Source organism: Monodelphis domestica, chromosome 1, assembly GCF_027887165.1.
Source record: "Monodelphis domestica isolate mMonDom1 chromosome 1, mMonDom1.pri, whole genome shotgun sequence".
NCBI classification, from domain to species: Eukaryota; Metazoa; Chordata; class Mammalia; order Didelphimorphia; family Didelphidae; genus Monodelphis; species Monodelphis domestica.
The window spans coordinates 1,142,494-1,154,180 of record NC_077227.1 but is presented as its reverse complement, the minus strand read 5'-3'; the positions used below and the strand labels follow the sequence as shown (position 1 = coordinate 1,154,180).

The following is an 11,687-nucleotide window of genomic DNA, read 5'->3' as shown; positions in this document are numbered from 1 at the left end:
ACTCCTGAGGGACTTGTGAGAAAGAACTGGGGGAGCAGAAATGCAGAAGAAAAACAACTGCCTGATCACATGGGTCGAGGGGACGTGGCTGGGGATTTAGACTCCAAACGATCACCCCAGTGCAAACATCAATAATATGGAAATAGGTCTGGATCAGTGACACATGTAAAGCCCAGTGAAATTGCCCCTTGGCTATGAGAGGGAGATCCTCCAACAAGAGTCTGAGGGTCAGAGACCCCAGCCTACATCCCCTGCCCAGCAACATTCCCTGGAAAAGCCACATTCCTCTAGGGCTCAGTCTGAAAGGTAGGCATGAAGTAGCAGAGTTCCTGGGCCCGGCCTTCTGGACTCCAGCCAACAGAGCCTCCCTCTAAAGGCCCTCTGCATGCCCAGGAGAGGGTGAAGGGAGAAGCTAAAGGGGAGGGGCAGGTCTCCAAAATGGGGGAAGGAGGAATGTAGCTTCTTGGCCTCTTCCAAATGGTGCTCAGGTCCCTAGGTTGGTATAGCCCCAAGCAGCTGTGACAGGGAGAAAATGCAAAGGCATGTGGAGCCATGCTCCTTGAGGTCTGCCAACCAACTGAAGACCCCAGCATATCCTGGGAGGAGTCGGAACACTCTGTCTCTCTCTCTCTCTCTCTCTCTCTCTCTCTCTCTCTGTCTCTGTCTCTGTCTCTCTGTCTCTGTCTCTGTCTCTCTCTCTCCCTCTCCCTCTGTCTCTTTCTGTCTCTCTCTCTCCCTCTGTCTCTCTCTGTCTCCCTCTGTCTCTGTCTCTCTCCCTCCTTCTCTCTCTCTGTCTCTTTCTGTCTCTCTCTGTCTCTCTCTCTCTCTCTCTCTGTCTCTGTCTCTGTGTCTCTGTCTCTGTCTCTCCCTCCCTCCCTCCCCCCATGAGCCCCCTCCTCCCCTTCTAAGCCTAATTGCACAGGGGCTCCATCTATCAAGGAAAAGGCTGGCTTATTTGGCCCCCAAATGGAGGATCCAGTGGTTCTAGGAAGGCTTGGGGGTGGGTGGCCTTTGGGGGATCAATCTAGCTCTGCATTTCATGGCAGGATGAGGGATTCTTTTCGATGCCACTGAATACCCAGAAGCCTGAACTCGGTGGCTGAAGGGAAGAGCTTTAGACCCCAGGAACCTCCTGCTCCCCCCTCTCTCCTCTCCTCTGTTCCTCTCCATCCTTTCCTTCCTCCACTCTCCAAATCTCTCCATCTCTTTCTGTTTCTGTCCACCCCCCTCCCTCCCTTCTCTCTCTTCTCTCAGTCTCTCTCCTTCCCTCTTTCTCTGTCTCTGGCCTCTCCTCCTTTTCCTTACACCCCTCCCGATAGATTGAGAGGAAGAAGAGCCCTCCATTAGGGCTTATACAAAGAGAGGCCTCTTCCTGTTCTTCTCCCGTGTGGGGCTGGATCACTCCTTGATCCCTAGATGTCCCTCGAGGTTCCTTCCTGGCCCCTTTCCCTCCTGCCTCTACACCCCTTCATTTGGCAGCCTCTTCAGCTCCAGCCTAGTGGGCCTGCCCAGCCTCTGCCCACCTCCGGGCGGATGTCCACCAGACATCTTGAAATCCACAGAATTCAGGCTCGTTCCTTCTAGACTCCTCCCAGCTTCTCAGGCTCCCTGTGGATTCCCGGTGGAGTCTTAGCCCCAGAGCCATGATTTTTCTGAAGTCCGAAGCAGTTGCTGTCTAAGCCACCTGCTGGAGCACTCCACAGGAACCCACCCATTGAGCTCCAGTCCCATTGGCTGGGTGAATGCCTCTCTGGGCCAAGGAACAGAACTCACTCGTGTACTTGGGAGAGCGAGCCAAGCGCTCTTGTCACTCTGGGTGATCACAGCCACCCATCTGGCCCAGCGTCCCGCGTAGGGGCTGGCTACTGCCGAATCATCCTCGGTGGTGGGCCAGGCCGCTAGGAGGGGGAGATGAGTGGCAAATGCTGCCTCACCCTGACCCTAAGCATTTTGGGGGCCAAAATGGGGCTCGGTTCATCCTCCTGTGGATGGGCCTGGTTTGGGGGGTGGGGCAGTAGTTGTATGTATGGGAGTGGAGCAAGGCAGCCTTACCCCGGTGGGAGCAGTGAGGATGGACGGTACAGTTGGGCCGAGAGAGCTTCTGGGTGGCAGGTGGGCTGAAGCGTGGGAGCCCAAGTTCCTGAAACTGTCTGGGACCAAGTCAAAACCACGGCTCTGAGCGTGGCCTTCCCTGTCCTGAGCAAAACCTTGCTCTTCCTACCACTGACCTCATAGAGCACAAGGTGCTTGCGGCCATCCCCCCACCTCAGTTTCCCTTTCTTTGCTTCTAGAAAAAGCTGCTGGGAGGAAGTTGGCTCTTCCTCCTTTTCCTTTGAGCTCTTTGATGCCCATCTAGCAGTGGCGCCACGCACAGCTCCTATTCCTTTGCTTCTTCTCTGGGGATTGGACTAGGCCAGAGAGCCCCTCCTCCAGCTGGAGTCCTGGAGGGCCTCCTGACAAATGGGTCCTTCCCTTGGTGCCAAGGGCCTCCCCTTTCCACGAGCTCCTCTCCATCCTCCTGATGCGGCCTCTTCCAAGAGCCTCCCGAAAGGATCACTCTCAGCCCTCTATCCCTTCTCCCGTTTGCAGCGCAGGCCCAGTGCTCTCCCAGCTGAGCAGGGATGTCTTTTGGCAGTTGTTATGCTTTGGGAAGGACAAGCAATACAGCAAGTGTATGATGAGCAGGGCGGCTCGCGGGTGAAGGAGATTCACCCATCTTCACGAGTTCAAACCTGGCCAGCTGTGTGACCCTGGGCAAGTCACTTAACCCTGTTGGCCTCGGTTGCCTTCTGTGAAGGTCAGGGTCCAGCCTCACTCATGACTCCAGAGTTCCCGACAGGTGGCAAACAATCAGTCAAAATGAATAACATAAAATAAATAACAAATGGAAGACAGCTTAATTATAATGGCCATGGGACTGCTTCACATCTCAGCTGCTCCGACATTCCCAGGCCTGGCATTTATTTTTATACCCATTTTATTGGCATGCAGATACACAAAATCATAGAGAGATAATTGGAAAAGTGATACATTAACTTTTAACCAATCACCTGACTAACATTCTATCTTCTTGTATTGTGATTACAGACAGAATACAAGAGAAATGAATTCATCACACGTGGCTTACTAGGGAGTTTGAGTTACTGATTTGTGTGATTGAGTCACTGAGGCATATTGAAGCTTGATGTACCTGTACTTCTCACTTGGGCCTCTACGATTGATTTGTGTGCTGGCTTATGAGAAAGTTCTGGGCTTGGCCTGCAGCTGCGGTTTTGCTGGGAATGATGCACCTAAGAAAAAGTTAACCCAGGACAGTGTTTTGGAATTGGGTCTGACCTTTTGGGGATGTTTTGGGGAGTTGGGGCACAGGTGTTTTGCTCTTGCATTACTTCTTTTGAGACTAGGGGGAATAATCATCATGTCAATTCATAGGGAAGGCGCATTGATGGAAGAAGTCATGTCAGGGGGATAGAGCGGGCAGTCACCTCTCGCCAAGGACCACTCTGTGGTCTCCCCAGCTACCACGCGTGACTCTGTCAAGGCGCCGTGGTCTGATGGCCCCCAGCAAAAAATGAGCAGGAAATGGCAAACCATTGGAAAGTCTGCAAGAAAATCCCGAATGGGGTCACCTGGTCAGACCCAAGTGAGATGACTGAGAGAGGATGTCTTAAGGAGGAAGCAAAGGCTTCTCTGCTTCATCCTCCCTTGAGCTTTCCTCAGCTCTGGTACTGCCATCAATTGCACCCCCAGACCCGCTTCTCTGCCTGCCCATCGTCTTAGTCTCCTCTGCTGGGTCACCCTCCCTCCCACTAAAGAGCCATGTGGGCAGCTCATCTGTCCCAAGGCTCTGCCTGTACAGGAGCCTCCCACAGCTTCGTGCCCAGCTCTGCTCTCTGGCCAAATCTCTAACCAGCCCAACTGTAGGTCCCAAAAGAGACAGCTTGCGTTCCCTCTCAGATCCGTCCTTCCAGGGACACGAAGGCCAGACCAGAACCCCCTTGGTGCTCCTCCTTTGGGCTACTTCCCTCCTCTCCCTCTCCCCTGGGTCGGGCCCTAACCACTGTCCTGCCAGGCGAACGAGCACTTGGACGGCCCCTGCATCCTGCTCCGGGAACACTGCTACACACTTGTAATAGATCTTCACAACAGCTATGCAGGGGGTGCTATGGTTGTCCTTGTTTTGCAGGTGGGGAAACTGAGGTCTACCGAGGGAGGGTCTTTCTGGCTGCCCAAAGGCACTTAGTTGTGCCACCAGCTGCCTCAGTTTACAAAGTAGGTCTTTCTCCTAATGTCATTGACCGCAGCTGCCCAACTGCTATCCATAAAAGGAAAATGCAGCCGTGGCCCCATCTGGTCTTTGGGGGCCCCCACATGGACCTGTGCCTAGGATGAAGGGAGTCCTCGGTGACTGACAGGCTCCAATATGGCTTCCCAGGATGCCAGGCCAGCGACCCTCCGAGTGTCTCTTTCCCGCTCCTTTGAAGCCTGCTGTCTCCCTCCTCTCAGGACGCTTGGTTGGGGCTTCCCTCCTTACCTCCTGCCCTCCACTCGGGCCACGTCCCTGGCAAGCCTAACCCTAAAAGCCAGGCTGCAGAGCTCAGTCTCTGAAAGAGCAGCCCAGGAATGAGGGAGCCCTCAGGCTCTGGGGTCGCCAACATGTCGAGTCCAAGTGCCCGAGCCAAAGAAGATGGAGCCTGAGCAGGCCCAGGGCCCTCGGGTGACTAAATGGAGGCCACCCACTGCCACTGAGGCCACAGAGAATTCCAAGGTCAACCCAAGCAAGGCTTAATCCTTAATAAGTAACAGGCTCCTCCCCCTGCAGGTCATCTGGCCACCCCCCTGCCCACCCCCCATTCCTTGTGCCCTCTGGAATGCCTGCTCTGTGGGCAAGCAGACTCCCAGGGCCTCTTCCTCCATGGGCTGCCTCCCCCAGTGGGCGCCTTCTCTATGGCCCAGCCCAAAGCCCCTGGAGCGCCCCCTCCTCCCATGCCCAAGCCCTTTCTCAGCAACGTGCTGGATTTGGGTCAGAAAAGGGGACCAGCCAGCAGCCCCCAGAGAGTGCCAGTGAGCAGCCTGCACAGGCTCAGAGCCCTTCCCTCAGGGGCTTCCCGGGTGTCCCCTGGGTCAGCTTTTCCATTTGGGAAGTCCCTCCTCCTCTAATCCCTGCAGATAAGGTGTGCAAGGACTCTGCACAAAGAGCCTTTGTCCTTGCCAGGCCCCCACCCTCGGGCCTAGCCCTAAGCCCTGGGAGCCCTCCTGGGAATCCTCCAGCCCCCCCCACCCCCCCATTCCTCTAGTGCTGAAAGGCTGCTCAAGCATTTCACTAGGATTCTCTCCCTGGGGCCTGGGGAGTGCGGTCAGCCCCATTTTACAGGCCAGGAAACTGAGACCCAAAGAAATTGCCGCCTAGCAAATCCCTAGAGCTCCATCTGAACCAGGTCTTGATTCCACAGCAGCCTCAGGGTCTCCCCTGAACTTCTGGCTCCCATCACTAACTGCCACCCCAATGGGGGTCCAATGAGGAACTGGGTTCCCCGCCCAGCTTAGGCAGCATAGCTCTCTCCTGTGTCCAGCTCCAGGTAATCCTCTGGAGGGCTGGTCTACACCTGCTCCCACTGTCCTGTGGTCTCTGGGTATCGGGGCTCCCTTCCGAGAGTGCCTGGCCTGGAAAGCACCCACAAGCAGATCTTTTGAGCCCATCACACCTGTGAAATGGCATCCCAACAAACGAGCTGCTAGTTTGCCCTTCGAAGCTATTCTGACAAACAAACTGGCATTGATTATTTCCATTTGCCCAATGGGGACGCTGCCAGGGGAGCCGGGCAGGTGAATAGGCTCATCCCAAAGGCCTGCTGGGTGCTGCCACCTCACCCCCCCCCATTAGCCCAGCCCAGAGCCCCCCCGGAACATCCCAGCAGCCCCCTCCCTCAGGCCTCGTCTCCCTGCCCACCCTTTAACATGCTTCCCTGCATGGACGGACGGACGGATGCGGGCCTGGGGACTGGGGAGGCCCTGCCTCAAAGGCAAAGGGAGACCCGGGGTGGCCAGCCCAGGCAACGACTGGGTCCCAGAAGCACTGTGCCTGGCTGCTCCCATTGCCACAGGGTGGCACCTCCCTGCCTCCTTTGGCCCCAGCGCCCTCTTCCCCTCCCATCCCTGAGACCCAGCTCAGAGGCTGACCAATGTACCCCACAGGGTGGACCCAGCCTGGGGCCCGTGGCCACCACAGGGGGGCAATGGGAGCCCCCTTTTCCTTGGAAAGGCTCCTATGGGCTTGTTCTGCACCCCAGGAGGTGCTGATCCCATGGAGGGGCCCAATAGAAGTGCCACCCCAGGGCCCCCCACTCCCTAGAAGGCCTGCACTGTGGACCAGGGCCCCCTTGGGCACAGGAACAGAACCAATCCACTGGCCTGCTTTCTCTCCCTGATCCGCAGACCCACCAGCTCCATTCTGCTGGGGCTGCCAAGGGGCTGGCAAGCCTTCCTCCCCATTTGGTGTCCTTTCCCAGAGCTCTCCAGACAGATGGCCCCTTGATCCCACTTCGCGCCCCTCCCCTCCCACCCCTGCAGCCCTCCTCTGGGAATCCGCCCAGCCTGGAGCTGGAAGGGGCCTTGGGGGTCACCTAGTCCAAACTTTGCATTTTGCAGAAGGGGAAACTGAGGCCCAGAAACAAAAGGGCTTGTGCCATGCCCCACAGGCATAAGGAGTAAGTGGCAGAGGGCTTCCCCCTCCCATTCTTCCCCTTATCCCAGGGCTCCTCGCTTCAGAAGGCCCTGGGAATGGCCCCAGCCTGGCAGGCAAACAGGAGCCCCTAAAGGCTGCCAGTGTCTCTGGGCATCAGCTCCGGGTCCCCCAGCTGCAGCAGCAACCAAAGAACAAGGCAACCTCCCCCACCCCCATCTCCCCTCCCAGTGGCTCCACATTTTGGATTAAGGATGCTAAAACCAGGACCCTCCCAGCCACCCTTTGATCTCCTACCAGAGGAGGGAGGAGCTGGGAGGAAGTTGTTTGTTCCTGGGATTTGGTGCGTGGGGGGTGGGGGGGGAAGCAGGCGCCAGCACCCCAGGGAGGCCTGCTGGCCTCTCACAGGACAGTCTGAGGGAGATACGGCCGGCCTCCTCCGGATGGAGACACCCCTGGACACTGGCTGGTGCACCTGCTTCACCCCACTTCAATGCCATCATCTTCTCCAGGATTCGTCCTCCTGGGGGTGGGGGGCGGCCAGCCGGTCCGGTCCCCTCCCCTTCCTCAGCTCAGGCTTCCTTCCCTCCACTCTGCCTTTGTTTGCACTCCTCTCTGGCTCTCGGCAGGACTGCCAGCCTAGCCTGCCCCCTTATCTGTACATCGAGGTACCCAGAAGTCTCTGAGATTCTCGTTACCATCACAATAGCAAGAACAGCCAGCGTGGACCCTGTGAGGTAGATGCCCTTGTGATCCCCATTTTACAGAGGAGAAAACGGAGGCAGGCAGAGGTAAAGTGACTTGTCCAGGGTCACAAAGCTAGTAAGTATCCATGGCTGGATTTGAATTCAACGCCTAGGCTCACCACCTTGAAGACTCTCTACCTGCCAAATGGTGGCAGTACTGGGCAGAGGTGGCCCATTTCTTCCACGGAGCTCAGTAGAGGGGGCCGAGCTGCTACCTTCCAAATGTCCTCCTCCAAAAGGACACTGGGTGCCCTCTCCTCCTCCAGAGATAGCGAGCCTCCCCCACCACTAAAACAATTAGGCTCCACAATCCCATTAAGCTGCCAGTAAACAATGGCCTCATTCCTTTCCAGCCCAGATTCCAAGGCTCAGGCCAGGAATCCTGGGAAGTGAATCCCCTGGAAATGGCCTGGGTGCCTGCCAGAGAAGGACAAGGCTCCTTCTCCCCTCCCAGTGTCTTTCATGTGTCAATGGCAAAGGACACTTGTTGGCTACGTGACCCTGGGCAAGTCATTCAGCCTCCAATCGGAGCCTCAGTGTCCTTCCTGGTGTTGGCTGATCTCTTAGGCTGGTAGACTGGGCCTTTCCAGGCCCCTCCAAAAGGGCAACGTGTGCAAAGCGGAGCTAGAGGTAGTGGCAGGGAAGGGGCTTCTGCCCACCAAAAGCCCCACCTCCCCACCATGGCAAGTGGCCAGAGGATGCGTGGATCCCCGAAGTCATCATTCATTTTCTTCCTAGGCCTGTAAGAGTGGTGGTGCTCAACTGCCGAATTTGAACCCAAGACCCCAGGCCCAGACAGGCAGCCAGTGACAAGGATACTGAAGGTCTCCCTCTCCAGAGAGAAGAGCTCCTTCCCTCCTCCAGGAGGCAGTCGGGCCAAATTCTAGCCCAGGTTGACTCAACATCCCAGCATCTTAGACCTGGCAGGAATCCTGGCAATGTGCCCATTCTGCCCTATATTAGCCCCAAAGCCCTCAGGGATGGCCACCTTTGCCTCCTTGCCCTGCTCCTTCTTCCTCTTTGCAAGCCCAAGTCCTTTATCATTCAGACGGGGCTGAGGCCTAGCTCCCCCTCCAAACTGGGCAGCCTTTCCCCAGGAAGTCTCCCTATCTGCTGTGGGGGGCTTCCTCACCATCGCCAGTTCTTCAGCCCACTCTAGTCCCACTGGATGGCTCCCGTCTCCCTTGTGGGCCTTCTGGCTGAAGAGGCTCCCCCATTCCCATAACCCAGCACTCACTGGGGCCCATCATCCAGCCAGGAACAAGTAGGCACAGCCCCCGCTGCCCTGGAGGAGGGGGCCACAAGCAAGCCCTGAGGGAGGAGAAAAAGGGGGGAGCAAGCCTGAGGAGGGCCCCAGGGTGGAAGGAGGTCGGAGGGCAGACCAGGGAGGAGCATGGGCACCTGGGAGGCCTGGGACAGCCTCAAGAAGGCCAGGAAATGGGGAAGGGGGGGACGGCTGAGTTCAGACTTCTCCAGAATCCCCACGGACTACCAGGGCGCCCATTCTTCACACTGCACCCTCCGGCAGTCCTGGCCTTTTCCCGGAACAAGGGCTGCAGGAGCCACAGCAACGTCCCCATCACAGGGTCTGGGAAGCTGGGCAGTCCTCGGGCTCCCTAGTAGGGGTCGGCCTGAAAGTGAGGGGGGGGGCAGCCGGCCAGCTGCTCCTTCTTCCCCCAGGGCAAGCCTTAAGACCGAAGCCTGGCCTTGGAGGCAAGGAGGCCCGGAGGGGCACCCTCTTTGGGCCAAGGGGTGAGGTGGGGCGGAAAACCAGGGCGTCCTCTCGGGGAGCCCGAGCCCCAAAGGAGGATGCCAGGAAGCCGGGGACGGAACCTCCCCTCCGGGAGAAAGACCTCAGACATCTCGGAGCCAGCCCAAGTGCGAAGGGCCCCCGGGGTGGGGCTGAAAGAGGCCAATTAGGTGGTACTTATCGGGCCCTTTGAGCTTTGTTTATGCAAGGCAGATTGGGGGTGGGCCGGCCGCAGCCGCTTATAAAAGCCTCGGCCTCGCGCTCCCTCGGGAGAGCCCCGGTTGCTGGGTCCCCGCCGCGCCCCGTCCCTTCCGATGACGAAGGCTCCGTTCTCTGTGGAATGGCTCTCGCAGAGTAGCCGGAAGTCCACGCAACTGCGGGAAGGTAACTCCGAGGCGTCCCCTCGAAGAGGAGGCCAAGGCCCGGGCGGGGCCCTTCGCTTTCCTGGGTCCCCCGAGACGTCCACGAGTTCCCGGTCCCCGCAGTTCCCCGCTGCCGCCGCCGCCGCCGTAGCCGTCGGAGGACCTCCTGCAGCCAGTAAGTGCCCCACGCATGGGCGAGGAAAGGGGGCTGCCCCGCCCCCTGGGGGGCGGGCACTGCTTGGGAGGACTGGGGGGGACCCGACACCCGGGAGCGCTGGGGCTGATTCGCGGCCTGCCCATCCCGCAGGTCCACGTGCGTGGCCCGATGGGCCCGCCTAGACTTCCCCGCTTCGTCCCCTCTCCCTAGGATCCGGGGCCCCGGGCTACGAGGCCCCTCCCGAGGCGAGCCGTGGCGGCTGCGGGCCAGCGGAGGGCCCTGGGCCCGAGACTCCGGGCCGGGGAGCGCGGCGCCTGCGAACGGCCTTCACGACCAAGCAGATCAGCACCTTGGAGAGCTCCTTCAAGCGCCACCACTACCTGGGCGCGGCCGAGAGGCGCAAACTGGCCGGCAAAATGCAGCTGTCGGAAGTGCAGGTAGCCCGCGGGGCAGGGAGGGGGGAGGGGGGAGGGGCGGGCCACCTCCCCTCCCCCCTCCCCCCTCTCCCCCTTCCCGCCGGGCCGGCGCTCAGGCTCTGCTTGCCTCTTGGGCTCCGACAGATAAAAACGTGGTTCCAGAACCGCCGCATGAAGCTGAAGCGCCAACTGCAGGACTTGAGGCCGCCCGACCCGCCTCCCGGCTTCCCCCTGCACCTGTACAGCCCCCTGCTCCTGCGCTCCCCGCCGCTGCCGCTGCCGCTGCCGCTGCCGCTGCCCCTGCCCGTGCCGCTGCCGCCGGGCCTGCCCTACGGGTACCCCAGGACGCCGCAGCTCCCGGGCCTCATCCAGACGCCGCCTCCCCTGCCCCCCGGCTCCTGCAAAGCGGCCCCTCCCAGCGTCCCGTCCGCACTGGCCTGCCTGCTGAGCGGCTGCCCGGACCAGGCCTCCTTCCTTCGGACTTTGTGACGCTGGAGGGGGGAGGGGCGGCTGGACCTTTCGGGAGGCCTCCGGCCTCCGCCTCCCTGCGGGCTCGAGGATGGACTGGCTTATTTATGGGCGCATTAAATCGTCACCTTTTGCAGCTGCCGCGTAATCGTGGCCCCGGGGTGCTGGGGGGGGGGGCGAGGACCGGCAGGGATGGCCTTTGCCTTAACCTATCGCTTCCTGGGGGCGGGGCGGGTCTAGCTGGAGGAACCCCTGGGACGAAACTAGCTTCAGGGCACCCACCGGTCCGCCCCTGCCTGCCTGCCCAGGCCCTTCTTCGAGGGCGCCTCCAGCTGAGCCCGGCAGCTAGAGTTGACTTCTAGCCACAAGCGGTGCCGGTCGGATGAGGGCTGGGACGGAAGCCCAGGTGGAAAGAGCCCCCCCACCCCGGGAGGGAGCGAAAAGCAGTTAGCAAAGTGCCTACTACGTGCCACTGGAGGGGGGGGGGCAAAGCCTGGCTCTCTCCCGACCTCGCCGGCAGGGCGAAGGCCTAGAGGGGCCCCGTTTGCCAATGCCGAGGCTTCCGGCTCGGGAGAGGGAGGAAAGGGTAGCGGGGGTGGCCGGGTGTCAGGCCCCAGCAGGAAGGCAGCTGCTTGGGGGTGGGGGGGATCCGAACTGCCTTCTCTCTTCCCGCGTCCCTTTCTCAGCTCCGGGAAGGCCCGTTAGGGTCCGCGGCCAAGACCACAGCTTCGCCTCTAGCCCTGGCCAGTGCGCGTGCGCGCGGGGCGGGGGCTGCTTTGGAAGGGCCTTTGACCAAGCCGCCTCCCTCCCTCCCTCCCCCCAGTTTTGCGCTGGGAATGGGGGCGGGGCGGGGGCGCCCTCTTTATTAGCGGAACCGGGAAAGGCCACGGCTTAGTGGTGGGCCCCCGCCGCCGCCTCCCTCTCTCCAGGGTCGGCGGGCTCCTTTCCCGGAGTTCCGGCCTCCAGCCCGGTCTGTCTGGTGCCTCAGCTCCTCCCGCCCCACTTCTGGGCCACCCGGGGCTTTGTGCGAGGCTTTGATCCGCCGCCGCCGCCGCCCCCCGCCCGGGGCCTAACTGGCTGCTAATCATCTCTGGGAATAACAAAGA

General features: G+C 60.0%; 1 protein-coding gene and 1 long non-coding RNA gene across 3 annotated transcripts; one reads left to right on the top strand and one right to left on the bottom strand.

Annotated features, from left to right (window-relative positions):
- Window positions 1–2,896: 2,896 nt before the first annotated feature.
- On the bottom strand, window positions 2,897–10,409 carry LOC130453818 (uncharacterized). Of its 2 annotated transcripts, XR_008911394.1 has the most exons (3): window positions 10,351–10,409; window positions 3,486–3,602; window positions 2,897–3,290 (listed from the first exon to the last, which is right to left on the bottom strand). It is a non-coding gene; the product is annotated as an uncharacterized LOC130453818 (long non-coding RNA). The 2 variants fall into 2 exon arrangements; XR_008911393.1 differs by lacking the exon at window positions 10,351–10,409 and having other exon boundaries at window positions 3,486–5,258.
- On the top strand, window positions 9,434–10,717 carry VENTX (VENT homeobox). The gene is made up of 3 exons (XM_056794766.1): window positions 9,434–9,715; window positions 9,908–10,134; window positions 10,258–10,717. Exons 1-3 carry the CDS (start codon window positions 9,493–9,495, stop codon window positions 10,600–10,602), a joined length of 795 nt encoding a protein of 264 aa, XP_056650744.1. The 5' UTR covers window positions 9,434–9,492; the 3' UTR covers window positions 10,603–10,717.
- Window positions 10,718–11,687: the final 970 nt, after the last annotated feature.